The 20,753-nt window shown below is 41.2% G+C and overlaps 1 protein-coding gene across 7 annotated transcripts in view; it reads left to right on the forward strand.

The window, feature by feature from the left end:
• The window catches only part of rapgef6 (Rap guanine nucleotide exchange factor (GEF) 6), a 106,156-nt gene that overhangs the window by 63,911 nt on the left and 21,492 nt on the right, over positions 1 to 20,753 (forward strand). For all 7 annotated transcript variants that reach the window (XM_026370410.1, XM_026370411.1, XM_026370412.1 and 4 more), the window contains 11 exons: positions 3,934 to 4,065; positions 7,638 to 7,818; positions 8,988 to 9,124; positions 10,726 to 10,884; positions 11,911 to 12,063; positions 13,228 to 13,392; positions 14,396 to 14,503; positions 14,653 to 14,856; positions 15,883 to 15,991; positions 16,098 to 16,341; positions 20,122 to 20,279. In XM_026370410.1, coding sequence (XP_026226195.1) covers positions 3,934 to 4,065; positions 7,638 to 7,818; positions 8,988 to 9,124; positions 10,726 to 10,884; positions 11,911 to 12,063; positions 13,228 to 13,392; positions 14,396 to 14,503; positions 14,653 to 14,856; positions 15,883 to 15,991; positions 16,098 to 16,341; positions 20,122 to 20,279 — 1,750 coding nt within the window. The remainder of the gene's footprint in view (positions 1 to 3,933; positions 4,066 to 7,637; positions 7,819 to 8,987; positions 9,125 to 10,725; positions 10,885 to 11,910; positions 12,064 to 13,227; positions 13,393 to 14,395; positions 14,504 to 14,652; positions 14,857 to 15,882; positions 15,992 to 16,097; positions 16,342 to 20,121; positions 20,280 to 20,753) is intronic.

Here is a 20,753-nt window from a genome sequence, read left to right on the forward strand (position 1 = left end):
AAAGGAAAAAGAACATATCCCCCTAATATGTTTTGACTTGTTTTGCTTTTTGCAGGGACGTGAGTATGTCTACAGAGAGACAAATGTAGTCATAAAGTTGGCTAAAAAATGCAGAGTGGCCATTTGAATGTTAAATGCTTTTCTCCCTGACGGAGGGAAGGATCTTGATTTGGATGGTAAGCTTGTTGGTGTCACATGGTGTTGGATATATTGAACTGAACAAGTCCTTTTCATAGAAGTGCTATGATCTTTTTATGATCCTTGTAGACGATGTTATGATAACTTGTGCTACTTATGGATTCTCACCGTGTTTAGTTGCTGCATGTCTTTTGAATTGAATATTGCATCATCCTTATTGTGATAAGTGGTAGCTTCATTTGTCTGGAGTTAATCAGACTGTAAACGACTGGTGATGTGAAAGGCTTGTTTGTTCCACGGCGAATGTTTACAGCCAGCTTCATCCTCCCATGATTGTGTTCGCTCATTGACATGATCGAATTGTACAGCTGAACATTTATATTTAATCTCATAGCTCTCATCCTTAATGCATGAGGAGAATGGGAGACCCCCCCCTCTCCACCCTTAACATGGTCCCCACCCCTCCCATTGGCTCAGCCTGCTGGGTGAGTGAAAGCAGAGGATTAGAGCGTGATTAAGTCTGTGGTGTGAATAGGAGCCATGAGAGTGCCACAATTATTCACTTCCCCCATCACTCTTTCTCTAGACTTCCCCCTTTGCACATGAACTCCCTCTGACTGTCCTTGACATATTTAATTCCTTGGAACCTCCAAAATACAAACCCAGACACTCATCTAATTGTTTTGGCAGTATTTGTAACCCCTCTAACCTTCTCTCTAACCTTAGTCTTTTTAGCACGAACCAAATGAATAACTCATATGAGGAGATCACAAATGTTAATCAGAACCATAGAGCTGTCACTCAGACGACACGATGCAGACATTAAACTTCACAACTATCAGCTAACTCCTTTTGATTTGTCTACTCTGAAAGCATTAGCCTCAAACTGCCTTTAGATATTTGTTGTCCCCTTTCACTTACGTAAATTGCTTTTTGAAGGGACCTCCTCTCAGCCAACAGTCAGACATCGCTTTCACTGGACAACTAAACTGTTGACAGTGACGTGTGCTGTGTTGGAGATGCTGTTTCTGAGAGCAGCCCCTTTAAAACTCACAGACGGTATCTCGTGAAGTGTTTGTTGTCCTATTTTCTTTGATCAAATACTGTCTGAGCTTGATGAGGTGGCGTCGTCCCTTCGGTACCCTCTCTGGGTTTGTTCTTCATCAGCTTTTCCTTTCTGTCCCATCTGGCTCTGTGGTTTGACTTATCTTGACTCACGTTCAGCTTCCAAGTGGATTCTGGTGAATATGTTGAATGTCACATGTAGGATTGGAGCGTCATCATTGCTACATCCCACAGAAATCAATACATAGTCAATAACACAACATGTTTTAACAGGTAGAACATTTAAAGCATTGTATTGCACACTGGTGGGTCTAATGGGAAACACATTTCACAGAAATAATTCTAATGCCAGAGTGTGTATAGATGTTACAGTAACACACTTTGAGTTTCCAGCCCTACTGTTAAAGTGTTGCTAATAGCGCAGTTATCACTCTGTCACATGCACGGAACAACAACCAGGACATATTAATATTTAAGTGGGATGCTATGCTACTATATAGGGATGTGGGTGGTGGAGAAAGGCAGCAGCTCCATTAATGTTTAAAGTCTTTAAATGCTAAATGTACTTTAGTTGTACAGTGAAGCATTTTCAGAGTTTGCAAGTGTGTGTGTGTGTGTGTGTGTGTGTGTGTGTGAGTGTGTTTGAAACTGCAGGGCTGCTCTGCTAAAGCGGTGAGCAAAGTCACATATTCGCCTGTGTAATTAGTCCAAATAAATCTACAGTGATTAGAGTACTGCTTATTGTAGTGACACTCATTTCCTTCAGGGTCCAATGTATTATGTTGAAATAATCGATAATGGGTTCTGAATATGAGCCTTTCTCATATTTCTGGTTTGTAGTAAAGGCTGCAGTATGCAGTACCTGATAGTTGCAGTATGCAGTACCTGATAGTTGCAGTATGCAGTACCTGATAGTTGCAGTATGCAGTATATAGTGTTTGCATCTCCCTCTCAGATTTTGGATAGCTTGGGGAATTGCAGTAAATTTGGTGCACTATAAATGGCCTTTTTATTTGTGTATTTTATTGGATCCCCATTAGTCTCTGTTACTATTGTTTCTAATCGTTCTGGTTCAAATTACCACATAATATAAAATAATGAAGGCTTGGAGTGTGTGAGACGACCACAGAGAAATGAAAACTAATAATTACCACAACACAGCTTTGTTTGAGCTCAAACCCAAGCATTCAAAATGATCATTTCAGCCTCAAGTAGAAAACATTTTCAGTCGTATGTTGGATGTCTATACATCTGCATTTGTTTCATGAAAGTGTAAGAACTATTTTTATTACCTAATAATCAGAAATAACTTCTTTTTTCTACAGAAAACTTGAATCTTGAACGCTTGTTTTTCCTTGTGGATAATTAACAAGTGAATGAGTGAAGGCTCCTAAATCTTGTGTAAATCCAACGTACATGAATTAGTAAACTGAATCTTCCCATTTATTATGCCACATTAAGAACAAGTCACTGAACTTCCTAAACTCCACCCCTCAATACTGTGTTGGGGGGGGGATAAGTGCCGATGGGGTTGTACAGTAAAACAGGCCTATTAGAGTAGAGCACTGAGGGGGCAGCACCCCCACACTTGACGTCTTTAATATTGCATGTTGGCACCGTAGTTGTGGTTCCTCGGAGTCTCAGCTAGCTTCCAAGCGTCAGTTTGGCTTGATGCAGTTTTCCATGTACAAGTGTTGTTGTGAGTGTTTGTGTGTGTGTGGGGACGGCCAACGCTGTCTTTGGTGGCGATGGAAGAGGTGTGTTGTAGATTGGCCCGTTGTCGCAGGAGGACCTCTTCTCTGACATTACCCCGATCCAGACTGGTAAGACTTGACACCTGGAGGTTTGTCTTTCTTCTAGAGCAGCCGGAGCTCCCATGTCCATTTGTTAACATGCTCATGAAATGGAGATAAAACCTAATGGTCTCACTTCATCCTCTGCTGCTTGTACATAGTGTATTAAGTGAAATACCCCAACCAAAATCCACTGTAAAAAGTTGGATTTTAAGTTCGTGTTTATCTGCATATGCATCGTGAGAAGTAGTGATCTGCTGACCTGTGTGCCACTGACTCAGTGTCTCTGAGACAGTATTAGTCAGTGGAAATATACAGTTCCTCTTGCACTGTTAAAACCTAGCAGCTCAGGCTTTTTTAAGTAACCAAGTTCACTGCTTTGCCGTAAACTTGCATAGCAATTTGGATTTTGAAGCGAGTGCAATCTTCAGAAAAGGTGATAACAAAGTAGAAACAAATTGATTTTGTTTGTATTGATGCGCAGATTTTGATTTGTGCAAATTGTCGTCTTATCCTGAACAAAACAAACTGACCGCTATGAACACATTTATTTTTCTTTCATTTGTTGGGTCTTTTGATGCATTTTCTTAGGCGTGCGCGTGTGTGTGTGTGTGTGTGTGTGTGTGTGTGTGTGTGTGTGTGTGTCTATCTACAGTGTGCACACACAGCTGATAGCATAAGCTGTCTGCATAAAAAGACATGTCTAACACAGCAGCCCCTGCTGGGAGTTACAGTTTCACCATTTTGTTAAGATTACTCCAAAAATATGAAGCCCCTAGTCTACCTCCAGCCTCCAACCTCTCCACTGCCTAAAATAATATCGGCTGTTTGTGTGTTTGTGTGTTTGTAAGCTTGTACTTGCATGTTTGCCTCTGTTGAACTCATATCCTCCTTCTCTCTTTCTCTACCTCCGTCTCTCTCCTGTCTGTCTGAGCAGCTTCCTGCTGACCTCAATAAGATGCACCTAACAGACCATGCCCATCAGCAGGTGATGCACATGCCTCCCAGCCAATCAGGATGTAGCATCGCCAGCGACTCGGGGAGTAGCAGCCTATCGGATATTTACCAGGTGGGATTCTTGTTTCTTGCTTAAATAATTTCCTCTCATGAGTTATAACAAAGTAGTTTAATCTAAGACCTTGAGAATCGATGTGTGTTGCTGTAGTGCATCATCAGTTTTCAGGCTGTTTTACAGTTTAGCTTCTGGAGTATTCTCTTGCTTTTACTGTAAATGTCAAATGTAAAAAAGCTGCACATTATTACATTACATTACAGTCAACCTGTTCAAACCTGTGCCAAATCACTGTCTACCGTAACATCTGGTCTCTGGCAAAAGTGTTTAACTGATGGTGGATTCTCTCCACTGTGATTTGCTCCAATTCCATCTGTCTAACTCAAGCTTATGTGTCTGCACACTACCCCCCCCTTGTAATTTTTTCATCCTTTCCCCCCCTTAGCTAATTATTGTGCATCCGTCGTGCATCCTGGTGACCTGTACTTCCTGCTGTGGAGGAAAGGTCACATGCAGGAAATAAACCTAACCTTTCAGGTTGTGTCTGTACCTGTGCTACAGGTGTAGAATCTGTATCATCATCGCTGTAGCTGAGTTTAAAGCAATCACTTTGCACTAAGGGGTGGTGGCAAATTAAGAAATATTTGCATGCAGTTACATCAGTTATGCATGGTTAGATGCACAACAGGAATTTCAGGAAGCCTTTGTGCATGCACAGTAAGAGAATAATTACATCAGGAAATGTGTCATTTATTCCCAGTTGTTGTTCAGATTTTGGTTTTACATATTACCAAACACACAGTATCCCCTAAAACACGCACTCTCATTTAAAGGCAGCACTGGAAACATGGCCAAACCAGCTAGTGGCCTATTCATTCATTCATTATATTGTATTATATGCATTTCCACATTCCTTGGTCTTGCACAATCATCTCAACATACAACTGCACATAATACTTATTGGTTGTCTGTTTAGTTCTGCAGATTTAAATGTGTGCAAGTTGTTTTCTGTCTAGTTCTGTTAGATGTGTCTTTATACTTTGCTTTCTTCTTATATCTTTTGTGACATTTCCAAGCTTTAATTATCTCACTGTGCTTTGGAATTAAAGGCCTCTCTTGAGCGTAGAGTATTTAAACAACTGTGAATCAATAATCCATAAAAGGCTACATGACAGAACTGTCATCTCATCATTTTAATCCCTCGGCACTTCTAATCACCCCTCTTATGCCCAGTGTTGTAATAAATCCAAGAATCCTTTGGTATTACCTCTTAGCCTTGACTAGTCTTTACAGTGTGCTGGACTATTTCAGTTTCCTTTCCCCCTGTACAGCCTGCATGCTGTATTTTGGGTGAACATTTGCATATATAATATTTGGAGGCTCTAGTCTGATATTAAAATGTGTCCTATGGTTATGTTTCACCTATTAACAGCTTCAGTTTGCCCCTCTGCAAGTGCACGATAAAACAATGCAGCAACATTTACTCCTGCTCTGTCCAGGTGTAATTTCTTCTGCTGCAGTGGTCAGTCAGCAGAGATTAATCATTTCCAGAGGCTCCTCCCACATTTTAAGATTTTTAATAAGATCATTTAGCACGAGTCCATTTCACCTGTTCAAAGCATCATTGTGGGTCCTTAATAAATAAGGAAGGATGCAGTTTAACAGTTCAGTTCCTATGGAAAGTCTGAGGATCCTTTTATTGTTACCACGTCTCAGGAGGTTTTAGTGCAGTTAATATATAAGAGACAAGAAATAACATGAAGGGATAGTGTGCAGAGCCTGATGAGTTGCAGGATCCAGCCACAAGCTGTCCTGTGTCCTCAGCCTGTGAGTGTTTGCGGATTGATATAAGACCGGTCAACCTGGATCAGACATTTAACACAGAGACCTGATCTCTTCAGCCTTAGATTAGATATTTATCGCACGGCTCTGATCCCATCAGCTTGTCGCTGGCCTGGCTCAGTGTTTGTTTACAGTTGTCTTAAAGAGTTGACCCTGCTGTCTGCTGTGCTCCTCAGCCGTCAGTGCAACAGATTGGTTTTGTTTTTGTGGGTTTTTCCACTCATTCTTCTTCTATCACTCTTTCACTGTTACTTGACTCACAACTGTTCCCTTTGCTCTGTCTAAACATCCTGAGCCTTGGTCCAGTCCTCTTTTCCTTTTTCTCTTTTCTGTCTCTGTTATCCTGTCACAGAATTCTACGATGCAGTGGTTCTTGCAGGAACCTGATGTCCCTAAAAATCCCTAAGAAATCCTCTCCTGTCTCAAAATTCTGAGACCAGAGGGAATTGGACTGAAAGGGGACATTCTGCAATCTGTATCACCCAAAAGATATTTCAGTGGTGTTGGATTAAAGGAAAAGAGGATGTTCTGAGGAGTTATTGTGTCCAAAGTTTTGTTCCACTGTCTCAATATATTTGTTTTCTAAGTTTCCTGGAATAGTTTAGCAACCTCTACAACATCCTCAGTGTTTTTCTTTTATCAGCTACTATAAAATGTACCACTGCACCTTTGGCCTTTGTCTTGTTCTGCACACTGTGGGTCCAGTGGTTGATAAATCAGAGGTGAAGCTAAAGAAAAAAATATATTTTATCTGAAACTTACCCTTTTTGTTACACTACAGAACATAAAGTATTTATTCCTGAATGTTATTCCCCTTTATGCTGCCAAGTAATTTATTATGTGAGTCATTTATCACTGTTGCTATTAGGAAAAAAAAGACATTAGCAAAGAAAATACAATAAGAATTTATTTTTTATTTTTGTAATGAAAACTATTTTGGAAGCTTGTGTGTTCTCACCTCTTATGAAAGTGCTGCAACAGATGAATGAGGCTGTTTCTGTAAAAATCAAACTCCGCTCTGAGAACCTTTCTGTATATTTAAGTTTTTAGACCTACCTGCGTGAGCTAACAGATGGCCTGCAATGCTGGCACCACCACCCGAGAGCTCCTGTTTTCACCTTTAGGTTGATGGTTCAATTCCCAACTCACCTGCGAGCCCCTGTGCCCCTGTAGAACCACACTGCCAACCATCTGCCTGTCCCTACACAGGGGAAATATGGTAGAATGTGAATTATTATAGTTGGATTAAAATATTTGGCTGTTTGCCTCTGTTTTCTAGTTTAGGACCGGGTTTCAGACTCTTTAGCTCAGGGTCACAGACACAGCTGCTCATTCCAAGGTTATTCTCCATGTTTTGTGTGGATGATGCATCACTGAAAATCTTAATAAAAAGGGTGGAAAAGAGCTGTGAAGTCAGAAACAGCATAATATGACAGCTGTTATCCTCTCAAGATATTTTCCCTAAATCTAAAAACTATAAGTCCGTTAACCCTTGATTCCCAACTCGGATGTTTGATGAGTTGGACTTGATGTCTGAACAGTCTGAACGTTGAACTTAATGTTTACGAGCTTTGCATCAAACCTCGATCAGATAAAAATACAGTAGTCCCTGAAAATAGAGGTAGTACCACACTGCAGAACTTGGCCTGGTGTACCGGTACATATTTTTATGGTAGAACATCTAACATTGGGGCAAATTAATTCAATCTAAAATTAATTCATTTACAATATCCTGCTATTGTTACTTATCAGCCACTGTGCTGCCTTCTCCACTGTCTTTGCGCCAGGCCACAGAGAGCGAGCTGGGGGATGTGGACCTGTCTGGACTTCCAGAGGCTGCAGTGGACAGTGAGGAAGAGGAGGAGGAAGATGAGGATCTGGAGAGAGCTTCAGACACTCTTCTGGGCCGAGATCTGGTCCGAGAGTGTCTGGAAAAAGACCCAGCCGATCGCAACGATGATGACATTGGTCAGTTTAAACCTGAACTTTTGTGTTTAATATGATATAATATGACACACAGTTTGTTTAAAGATGTATATATTGGTTATTAAAACACTGTAAACGGTGCATTTGACATTGACGTACCTGTTACATCCTTTTTTGAACCCTTTCAGTTGCTTTTTTTGTTTTGATGATGATGGATGCAGCCCTCACAGACATCATCCATCATTCTGCAAACACACAGGAAATGCACACAAATGCCCCTCTCACAAAAATACCCCTTGCTGGGCTCTCTAAACATCAGTGCCCTTCCAGGGTGTATTTTTAAACAGGCAATCAGAGTGTCGACCTCATTAACAGGACCCAGTGGAGTCCTGGAAGAAAAGGTGACCACATCAGAGAGCAGGGAGAAGCTGTAAAGGCCTGACCTGCTGCGTGCCTGCTGGGAGGCTGGCCTTCTCGTCATCTTCATCACTGACCGGTTACGCTCTCAGCTCGTTTAGAGGAACGAGCGAGAGAGCAGAGTAGAGTAGAGTAGTGTGTATCTAAGACTAAGTTACTTCATGACCCCGATTCATTTGATGGAAAAGGAGGTAGAGCAACTAAGTACCTCAAATTCTTCCTGGGAAAAGTTCCTTTGGTGGATAAAGGACCTATAATGAGACCTAATGAGCCATGTTTTTAAAGGCCAAAGACGAGAAATAAAGAGATGGAGTTGAAAAGATGTAATGAATAAGGTGACGATGGGAATCAAGGAGAGCTCCTGAGCCAGACTGCAAAGTGTGCAGATTGGAGCTGGGTCACTGCTTCTCAGCCGTACTGCAAAGGAGGCAGACAGAATATCTGCAGGGAAGGGACATGATGTGAACAATTATTTATTTTATTTGGTGAAATAGATATGGAGTAGACCAATAGTCTATTTGTACAGTATGTGGTAATGACGACGTCTAAAAAGCTCTGTGCCATTCTCACGTTTGTTAAAAATGTTTGTTTGGATTTGAAGTGACACTAGCTCTAGTGATGCATGTGAGTAAGGTTTGCTTGCTAAAGCACCACTTACAGGTCTAAAGAAATGCTGCTATATGTCAGTGGAAAAATCATTGAGTGCTGTACCTGCACACATCAATACATGCTCATTTTCCCTCCTCTTTTAACCTGTTTTCTTTGCTCTCGTCTTCTCTTTTTGTGCCAAACAGAACAACTACTGGAGTTCATGCACCAGCTGCCTGCTTTTGCCAACATGACCATGTCTGTGCGGAGGGACTTGTGTAGCGTCATGGTGTTTGAGGTGGTGGAGCAGGCTGGCACAGTTATACTGCACGACAAACAAGAGGTATGAATGAGCTAATAACACACACATTAAATCAAAAAGCAGCGTATGACTATTACTGTGAAGGGGCTCTATAAAAGTCCGCTCCATTTAAGGCTTGTGCAGTAATTAGAGATATTATTTAGTCATGTTGCCGCCTCTTTTGGTACATGTTCCACTTACATTAACCACTAACAGGATAATTATGGTAGGTAAAATGTTTTGGTTTTTATGATATCTGCTTCATTAAGACAATTACACTGAATTCCCATAACAATTAAATTAGTGTTTATTCATTCAGGAAACAGATGTGTCTGAAGTTTTGCTGATTGTTAATTGGTTCATTAATATAATTTTAGTTAAAACATTTTATGTTTTGTCTATCCCTATACAAAAGTGTGAAAAAATACACTCAAGCACGAAAATATGAAGCAGTGTGTAGTCGGTAAGAATGAGACAGGATGTAGAAGAAACTGCATATGACAGTGAACACCATCTTCCAGTGTGATCAAAGCTTATTCACATACAGACGGTGGTATCTGCAAAGTCACTGCAGTGTAGGATCCCCTTCAATCACTCGAGCTGCTACACAGCTAATTAATTAAGTTACATGCCTGAGAAATGGGTGCTCTGTCATGGCTGTTTGGTTAGACACAGCAGCATTAGAACTGACAGGGTGATAAATGGCAATGAACTGCCACAATGCTCAGGAGGATAGGAGTTCACATTAGAAAGTTCCCATGAATAGGCAGTGTGTGCTGCTTGCATGCATTTACGTGCCTCCATACTGTCTGTGTCAAGTCAGTTGATGGGCAACTCTCCTCTGCTCCACTCTCTCTGTGGGCTTGTGTTGAAGGTCAAATAGAAGAAGCCCTCTCTCCCGTCACAAGTGAACACCACTCTGCTAAGTGAGTGAGAGAGTGAAAGGAAAATAAAAGTGGTTTAACAGAGGTAAAATGAGGCAAAGTGCTTCAGAGGAGAGAAACTGGAAGAAAAGGGAGCCACTAAGGGACTGTCAGAGTGAGGAGTGAAACTAGCAGATTTCTTTATTTGCAGACTAGGAACAAGAAGAAAGCAAATAATAATCTACTGAGCTTTGCAGGCTTCTATAAACATACAGGATCCACATTCATTGCATTAAAAAGCGCCTTTAGTTGCCCCACTCGAATTCACCCCAACCGAGAAATAAGGAGAGTGACAGGTTGAGTGGAAGAAGCAGAAACTAATGGGGAAAGAAAATGAAAAATAGGGAGAGTATTGGAGATTTGCTGCAGGAGAATGAAAATGCAATGAGGAGGAAATATGTGTTACAGTTGCAGAGGGGGGCCCAAGGCACTCGGGATGAATGGCTTGTTATTTTATGCCTGCCAGGGTCTCCTTTTTAAAAAGCCACCACTAGAGACACCATACATCTTCACCACAATAGTCACACCTCACACAATGCACATTATGCACAATGTACTAAATGTCACTGTCAGTAAAAAGAAGTGTTAAACCACAGTTAGTCCAGCAGTTTCAATACACCTGGATGTGCAGTTTATTGAATTATCTGCAGAAAAGTGTGTTAACGTAAAGAAATAACAAAAAATAATGATACTGTATGTTTGATTTGTAACTGTCTGCAGCTCGACCTCTGGTATGTTATTCTTAACGGGGCAGTGGAGATCGGCCACCCAGAGGGAAGAGTGGAGACTCTTTGTATGGGCAACAGTTTTGGGATCTCGCCCTCACTGGACAAACAGTACATGAACGGAGAAGTTCGCACTAAAGGGGACGACTGCCAGGTAAAGGAGGCATTTACAGCCTTTGTTCATTTACTAGAGGATTAGGACAACCTGCTGTAGTTGTTCAAAAAACACTAATGACCCCTGATGACTGGCACAGTTCTCTTAAAAATGAACTTAGACAAATCCTCTGTTTCCGCTGTTGTAGTTAATTACAGCAAGAATTTTCCTGTTGTGCAAAAATTTACATCACAGAAGAAGAATGAGAAAGTCGTACTTTCATTTCCTATTTTTACTATTAGTATTGGTTTAACTATGAGTTTACATTCACAATTAAATTGTGTAAAGAGAGTTTAGGTTGTCCTGTCCTGTATTTGTTATAAAAGTTTAAATTTAGAGAACTATACAATACTGCTTTTGTTTTAGCTTTAAAATACTGAATCTTGACTACTAGTGAAGTCACAGGCCTAATGTACGTTGTCAAGTGTATTTCTCAGGCCATGTTTTTTAATAACCTTGTGAGTTTCTCACAGAAAGCTCGTCTTAACATACAGGTGGGTTGTGAAGTTAATGAGCTGACAAAAATAAAACAGGCCTGACATGTACATGTGGTAACAGCCTCTGTCCACACTACACAGTTCCTCCAGTGCACACATCATTTCCTGTCAGATGCACAAGAAGCGGCAGAGGTAGAGCAAATGCAGAAATTGATGATTTAGTTGAAGGAGGCGCAGCGAGCGACAGGTCTCTAGAGTAGCAAGAGTCCAAGAGTCATGTCTTGGTGCTTTCTGTTCAGTGTCACTTATGGGGAAGTTAGTTTAGCTCCAGTTTCAAACTTAAGTAAAGGATGCTTCTTCAAAATGGCTGGTTGAGAGGATTTTGGATCATCCTCTGTATTTTTTATTTAGATTTAGTCAAGTTTAGTTAGTTTGTCCTCCCTTCATCCGTCCATCTGTCCCTCCCATGCCTCTGTCTGCTCACCCTCATGCTTCTTCCATGCTGTTGTTTGAGTACCCGAGTGTGGTTCACAGCAATGTTTTGCTCTACTACAAGTTCACCCGCTGTCCTCATGTCATCCTCGACCAGTTCGTCTGCATCGCCCAGGAGGACTACTGGCGCATCCTCAACCATGTGGAGAAGAACACGCACAAGGTGGAGGAGGAGGGGGAGATCGTGATGGTAAAGGAGCACCGCGAGCTTGATCGCAGCGGGACCAGGAAGGGGCACATTGTCATCAAGGTCAGTGACTTAAAAGTGGTGTTTTAGAAAGCACTTTGGTTCTGGTGTGGCTTCGAGGTCAAACTTGGAGTCAAACGTAGGTCAAGTTAGAGTGACACTTCATGTGGAGCTCAACTTTTACACAGGAGAGAATCTAACCTTGTTCACGAATGTCTCCACACCCAGATCAGACTCACGGATGTTTAATGTCCACAGTTAAGGTTACACTTCATGACATCAAGCTAATCAGCATCTTTAATCTCAAATTGAGATTTACCTAACCTAAGTTCTTTAGGTTATTTTCTATTGTTACTGTCTGTACTACATACACAGAAATGCCTTTGATCGATTTGAGCACCACCTCATTATGAATCGACCGTGTCCTCACATACTGTACAGCATCTTGCAAAAACATCAATGCAGCTGCTCGATGTTTTTAGTTGATCATTTAGAGGCAACGTTAGCACTATTAGTGTTTGCTGGAGCATTTTCTTGTTCCTTACAATGCAGTACGCTCCAAGGCCTTTTGATCCTTTCCCCGAGCCCCTGGAAGCAGCCAGGTATTGATCGGATAATGGGCTTGAATGATTGTCTTGGCCTCCGCTCCAAGAAAGGCTCTAAAACACATCCAGTGGAGATGAGTCAATTGGAAAGTGTTAGCATTTCCACTTCTGTTTTTGACTCTGTTGTTTTTGTGTCAGACAAAAGTGGATGTCTCTCTAGTTTCCGTTCCCTGTCAAATGAACCGTTTCCCCCAGAAACCTCTGCTCTGGTGGCTTTAACAAACTTGTCTTTGACATCATATATCAAGTACAAATGATTGAAATTCCATTAGACATACAAATCGAGGATTTAGTCTTAAATATTACATATGTCATTTTTAGCAACAAGAGCTTCAGGTTGCTCCTATAGAGGAGCTGTTGTCTCTCTGCGTTTGATGAGCAACTGACAGTTCAGTCCAATAGCTGCATCTTTATAGTTTGTGTCCTTGTCACTTTTATGATTAATGTTGACATCATTTATTCAAATTGCTGTGTGCATGTGCTTTTTGCCTGCGTGCTTCTGTGTCTGAGCTTGCACATGGGTCTGTTTTTTTTGTATGCTTGTCTGTATGTGTTATATTTGCCCTTGTCTGTTGTATGGTTTTCTATTTGTGTCCTTATGTGCGCTTATTTTTTACCCTAGGGAACCCCAGAGCGACTGATCATGCATCTGGTGGAGGAACCATCAGTGGTGGACCCCACCTACATCGAAGACTTCCTGCTGACCTACAGGACCTTCCTGTCAAGTCCCATGGAGGTCGGAAAGAAACTGCTGGAGTGGTTCCAGGTGGACAGCCTCCGGGACACGGTGAGTGCACTTTTAAACCTTCGTATTGAGGATATTTGTGCACTGTGGGGGACATTAAGGGTTAAAGGTTAGTTACTCTCCTGGTTTTGGTAGTTTTTGTGCAGTATATGGACATATGTGGTTTAACAATGGGCCAGGAAACATCATGTGAACTAGTTGAGTGGGAAACTTGTTGTGTGTTGCAGAAAAATGATGCTTAATAAGTAAAACCTATATATACTTCTCCATTCTGTATCGTTTTGTGTCCATGCACGTTGATGCTGCTCACATGCTGATCAATACAAGTTCAGTTGGCTCAGCAGTCCTTGAGCCCAGCAGCAATTTGTGCATGCTTGACACTCCCATTGTCCATAACTGCTTAGTCTTGTACTGTCAATAGCCTTTATGTGGTTGTCATTCAGGCTTATACTCTTCAGCTCTATTAAACAGGGTCTAATCCTGTACAGATTGAGCACGGAGACAGTAACAATGTGGTAAGAGAGGAGAAGAGATGGTGAGAGAAACCAAAGAGAGTGGAAAGTGGGCAATAATTGATGCTCAGCATTGATGTGTTTTGTTTGCTGATCTGACCTTTTTATGAAGGTTAGAACAAAGTTACCACTTGTGTAAATTGACAGAAGTAAATCTGTCCAGTTGCCCTTTGATTTAACCTCATTTTTCAAATTATTGCCAGACAAAATTAAGCAGTCAACTAGTAGTTAAATATTTTCTTGTAAGCTGTGCACATGGCCATAATTTAGCCGCCCTATAGATATAGATATAGATATAGATATAGATTAGAATATATTAGCTGTATACTTAATCCCTACAAGTTCCCAAGATCCGGCCTGTAGTTAAAAATTACCAGTGACCCAACACCTGCAGTGTAAAGATTCTACAACAGCTCTAAAAAGATTTCTCCTCAAAGCAGCGTGTAGTCACATAATGCAATGTGATGTCGACTGTGTGAACATAAGTTGTGTGTGAATTCTGTGCTGAATTAAGCTCTCGTTGTGTTTCACAGGTCACGAGAATAGTGCTGCTATGGGTCAACAACCACTTCAATGACTTTGAGGGGGACCCAGCTATGACACGCTTCCTGGAAGACTTTGAGAAACATCTAGAAGCTACAGTAAGATGATGTCTTATCGAACAATTGTTTTTACTGATATTCTTATGAATAGAAAAAAAAAAGAAAAAAAACTAAAGCATCAACCCAAATGATTGCATTTGCAAAGAATCTCCAGCTCCATCGTTTTTCTATTTCTTTCTCCTCATCAGAAAATGAAGGGCCATTTGCGGCTGCTGAACATAGCATGTGCAGCCAAGGCTAAGTGGAGACAGATCACTCTGCAGAAAGCATCCAGGGAGTCTCAGCTCTTCTTCAGTTTGCAGGGCGGCAGCGAAAGAGGATTCGGCATCTTTGTGGAGTCGGTGGAGGAAGGGAGCAAGGCTGCAGAGGCCGGACTCAAACGGGGAGATCAGGTAGGAGGGCATAATGTAGTCTGTGCACAGGTTTCTACTAATTTCTGGATGCATGTGGAAAAATATTTACACTCATATTATCTGATGTTGTGAACACCAGAACCTGAACATGATGCTAAATATCTTCACAATAAGAGTTCAGTTCTTTAACCACTATGAATGGGACCACCAGTTTTGTTGCCGCTTCAGTTGACATAAGTGAGAAAAAAAGAGTCTGGTCTGATGAGATAAAAATGACAAAACACAACAACGGTGTTGTTACCGGCTTCATTGTGTCGTTTGCAGCAGCAGAAACTTGAAGAGCGGTCAGTGTTTAGGGAACAGAGAACGGAGGTAAAGGGATGTACTTAAAGATAATCTGTGCTAAAACTCAAACCGAGGTAAACGTCAGCACATCAACCTCAAGATCACAAGCTGTGTGGTTTTGGGAACTAGTGAAGTTCACACTTTACAAGAGCTAGCTAAAAGTTCACTTTACACAGATTGAAATCTCTCTCTGTGTTTTGAACCTTCTGCAAATAAATCAATTAAGAGTGCAGTTTGGAAGCTGGGTCCAAAAAGTCCGTCTTTAGAAGATCAGTAACAACAACTTAACTTTCTTTGAAGAACCATCTTGACTGTTGTCTGCACTTAATCAAAAGTTCGGACTACGAGCTGCGGGGTCAAAAGATGAACTCGAGTTAAAGACACGTTTGTCTGTTGTATCTAAACTTAACATCCAGTGACTGAAGCTGATTAGTCAGAATCAGCACTTGATGACTATTATGTCACATTTTGTACTCTAGAGTTTGTGTGACCTCCGAGGTCACACATAGAGTTGAAGTATTGCTTTATTGTATTTTACTTATGGCAAACCTCATTCAACACTTCCAAAGGTGACTTCAAGTAGTCAAATCGTGTCAACCACAGTGCACTGCACACTTCTCCTTTTGTGTCATTTAGAACTACAGTTTTCACTCTTTGCTTTTGATAAATACTTCCAGCTTTACCAAATATAAACCAGGAAAGAAATGTTTCTTGTTTCAGATCATGGAGATCAACGGTCAGAACTTTGAGAACATCTCCTTATCCAAAGCTGTTGACATGCTGAGAAATAACACCCACCTCTCTCTCACAGTCAAAACCAACATATTTGGTGAGTAAACTCAGAGTTGCTGTGCTCACACACCGTTGCACATCAGTGCTAATCATTTGAGCTGATGGCCAATCCTCCTCCTCTCTGTCTAACTCTGTTCATCTAGTCTTCAAAGAGCTCCTGAGCAGGATCATGCATGAGAAGAAGAACGGTGGTCCTCACATTCCCAAGATCCAGGAGAAAAAAGGCAATCGCTTCTCCATCCCCGACCTTCCTGGAGACATGGAGTTCCCCACAGACCACAAGAGCACCAGGAAGATGAAGGCCAACACGGTGTCAGGAGGACGAAACAAGATCAGGAAGATGCTGGAGAAGACACGCTTCAGTATACTGCCACCCAAACCATTCAGGTAAGACTTCTGCCTGTATCACAAGTAGACGCATTGGGATGCAAATATGGTATCAAGCTGTGACAACAACACGTGTCTAGCTATTTGACACAATTAAACCACTTATTGCATGTTCTCTCTTGCGACTAGTGGGTTAGGGAAATGGAGCGATTTCACCCAAAATAAACATTGAATAGAAAGTGAAGCTGCTCTAATATGTAACGATATGTAAATCTAGTTCATTTCAACCTGTGGTTACAGTAGTATTGCTCTGAAAATGTGGCGTTTATGTTTGTCGTTTTATTCTTGGAAGTCGGTGTTCGTTAATTCTTTTACTTCTTTTATTATCTTGAGTAGTTGTATTGTAGAGTGGTTCCAGACATACCACAAGAAAGCAAAAGGCATCATCATCATCAACCCGTCGCTGTCGTCATCACTAACCAGCCATTGTGCTTGAAGCATCTGGAGCAATTGAAAGCAATTGTGTGGATGCAGGCTCAGATTTAATATTCCACCCGTAACGTGCTGATACAGACTTGATTTCATTTCATCATTTCATGCCTCTCCAGGCCTCATTAAACTTCATACTGTGTCAGTGCTGGAGACAGAAGAAGCTGTTCTGGCTCTGTTAATTACACAGCCAACTCGTGCACTGTAAACCTGCACATGCAGACACTCAGACAGTGCCATGCACTGCCTCCACTCAGTTTCTAATGCTGCAGTGATTATGTGCACAAAGCCACAGAGTTTGCATGAAAACTGATCGGGCTCTTTCTCATAACGCAACACGCTATCACGCAGCCATTGATCCGACTCGGAGTGAGCGTCCAAAGGCTCTGTGCTGCATTCTATTATCGACCAAACAAGGGCTTTCATTGCTTTTATTTTTCTAGTTGGCACAATTCAAACCACTCTTTGATCCAAAGCAACTGATGGCTGATTAAAGGGACTGGAGATGAGACGGGTGGTCTAGGTCCATCAGGATTCATCAGTGTCTGTTGTAGGGTGAAAATCTGAGGGGGCAATTTTGGTTAATGGGTGTATGTGTGTGTGCACGTATACAAAAGGTACAGGCTACGCTGAAGATGGTGTCAGCTAGCTCTGTAGCTACTGTACAGTCTCTGTCTCAAACACAGAGGCTACGATAACAAAGCCTTCACTTTTTAAACATCTGGCAAACGAAGCTTCAGTAAAAACAAGTAACCTTGTTTAACAGTTGGAATTCTTATTCAGTGTCTTGCTTCTTCCTGTTCTTGGCTGACATTGTGCTTCACTTCACACTAGGATTTTATATGACAAGGACACGGTGGCAATAAACGAGTCGTTTTTCTGCCACGTTAAGGTGTCTGGACATGTGCATGCACCTTTAGACACTTTCCACATTGACCAATCCAGGTGATTTATGTTTCACAAATTGCAAAGCAACAGACGGCGATCTCAGCATCAGATCAGTTTGTCTCAGAGGTGATTTAATGAACTGTTGATATGACAGTAACTTCATGTCTCATGTTTTTCTGACACTGCTACATGTGCTAAACAATTATGCATATCACAGAAATGTTTCTCAGCCAGTGATCATGAATCCACTCACATTTTCCAGCATAATCATTTCTCTCATTAGAGCTACTGTGTTTTCTTTACCAGACTGGAGACAGATTCACTTTTACATTTGCATGTAAAGACAGCTGTTTTAAATTAATACTAATAATTAATTAAGATTTACGGGTTAGTTCTTTTTTAGTAGAAGTTGTAACCAAATAAAACTTGGTTATGCTGCTGAAGTTGAATTTTTTTTGTGTAGTGGAAACCGCCAATCCTAACGAGCTTCCTGCTACTTGCTGACAAATCTTTTATCATTTGTAAGTTGGATTGAGTCGGTCGTTTCCATTTCCTGTCACGTGTTACACATACATCTGTGCTGGGATTGTGAAATTTCCCAACATATTATTTATTTTAGACTTTAGCTAGTGTATATTCTGTCAAACGCACCTGTGTGTTTGTGTCGTTGTTTCTCTGCTGATTTGCTGCTACTGAGCTCTGCTTTTTTTGGTTTTGTCTTTTTTATTTTCACGCTTTTCAATGTTGTCTCTCTCTCGTTTGTTTCCGCTGCTTCAGGGGCCTGTTTGGGTAAGACCTCTTGCGTAACTCCCCATCCTCTAACCATGTGATTCAGTGTCCATCTGCAAACCTGCACAACACAGCAGACGACCACACACTCACACATTCACCAGCACCACTGACCTTCACCATCATGGCTGGAGGATTTACATGTGTAGGATTCATGTTCCTCCTCTTTATTTTCACATTCAGACACCAATTAAATAAAGGCTCCGTTTACTGCAGGGTTCCACAGATGTAGACATGAGTTGATGGTTTAGTTTTCTTGTCATTTTCTTTCAGCACATCTTCCATCTAAGTAAATCAGATGTATACGTTTATGTAAAACGTAAAAGCTGGAGACGTTTTATGGTTTGAGTGCTGTTTCTCTGCGTTATCAGGCATTATTTTATATTGGTCTCAACCTTTATTTTAATTATTAGACTTTTCATACAGTCAAGACAGTGTCAGTCTAGTCTTATCTGAGCCCTGTGCTGTCTGTTTTAACCTTAGTTTCACCATAAGCTCTTCTTTAAACCTCTTTTGTGGGTCGCCTTTCTACAGATTTTTCTATTTCTTTTCCTTTTCTTCTTCATCTGCCCGTCCTTCTTCTTTCCTCCATCTTTTTCTCTCCATCATCTTAGGGCAGAACTTATCAACCGGGGACTTGAAGATTACTGAGGCTTTGCTACAAAAGCACGGAGCTGTGTTAGTTGAAGCCCCGCATTACTGCACCATGTTCAGTGTCTGCTATACACCTAGAGGGAAGCTACAGTTAGAATCTTTGTCTTTGTCTCAGACGCAGTGTATTTTCACTATTCTAAATTACAGCACTTTGAATTATATATTATATCTGTTTAAGATAAGTTCTTCAAAAGCTGTCACGGCTGTGTACGAACCTTCAGACACACACATTCGTGATTTGAGACTATTTAAAATCGCGATAGTCAACCTGTCTTCCTGTGGGTTTGTCTCCGAAGAGCTGCCATTTCCACTACATATATGCAGATTCAGGCATTCTAATCAGACCATTAATGCAAAGGTTGATGTTTGCATATCCCCGAGCACAACTGAGGTAGAAAAGCAGCCACCCCTCATGTCCAGTTGGTGGCCATCATCTGGACTCACATGGGAGGACTGAGGAGGGAAGAGGGCTGAATGCAAACACACAAACGTGTTGAGAAGCTAATGTAGAAATAAAAACACAAAGTCAAGATCTAAATGAACTCATGACTTCTCATTTTGTTTCATATGTGCGGCTCTGGTTGCGTTCGTGTCTGTTGTTAACCGGTGTACCAGTCTCATTGTGTCGTGTCGTGTCGTGTCGTGTCGTGTGTGTGTGTGTGTGTGTGTGTGTGTCTTTATCTAAATGCTCCTTATCAGTTCCTGCCATTCATGAAACCACCTCATGGGTGAATTTTAGCTGTGTCACTGCTGCATATTAAAAGACAAATATAGTAATATGTCATTTGGATTAAATCTGCCAATGTTTTTTCATACTATGGTATGAGTTTAAATTTTATGTTTATGAAAATGCTTTTTCTAATACCTGTGCTTAAAACTCATGAAACAAAGGAAAAAACATTGAGACACTTTTTGAAACGTCTTCTGTTAATAACTTTGCTTTTCTTGTCTTTCCCCACTTCTCCCTCGTCTCCTGCTCTTTCTTCTCCCGTCTCCTGCATTCTCTGCTTTCCTCTCTAGTGATGGCGGCATGGGTCACTCTCAAGACGACAGCATTGTTGGTACCAAGCAGTGTCGTCACAGCGTGGCCATCATGCCCATCCCTGGAAACCTGTCGTCCAGCAGCCCGGACCTGCTGCAGCCGGCCAGCAGCGTTATCGACTTCTCCAACCCCGCAGGTAAGAAACAGTGTTGATTCTTTCTTCTTACTGCTTCACTGATCTGATTATTGGCAAGAACATGACCAAACCTGAGGAAAAATTGCAAAACAACACAGGTAAACAAACAAGTTTGGGGAGGAAAATGGAGGCGACCAACTAAAGGCGACTTTACTACTAACTAACATCCCGTTGTTGCTGTATAACTACAGAATGTCTCTATTTGTATGTTCACATTCATTCACACTTCTTCTTTTCTTTTATAGTTTATTTTTCCAACCTGCACTATGTATGCATGAATGAAGCATGACATTTGGACACAGTGTTTACCTATCCCATGACTTATTATTTTAAATCAACATTTTTCATGGGTTAGAAAATTACATAATTTAACAAACTACCCCTCTAAATTGTGTTATAGCATTGTCACTTGCCACTGAAATTAAATTAAGGCTGTATAAATGAAATATTTCTGGTTGTCTGCATGAATTGGTC

This window comes from Anabas testudineus, chromosome 14 (assembly GCF_900324465.2).
Source record: "Anabas testudineus chromosome 14, fAnaTes1.2, whole genome shotgun sequence".
Classification (NCBI taxonomy): Eukaryota; Metazoa; Chordata; class Actinopteri; order Anabantiformes; family Anabantidae; genus Anabas; species Anabas testudineus.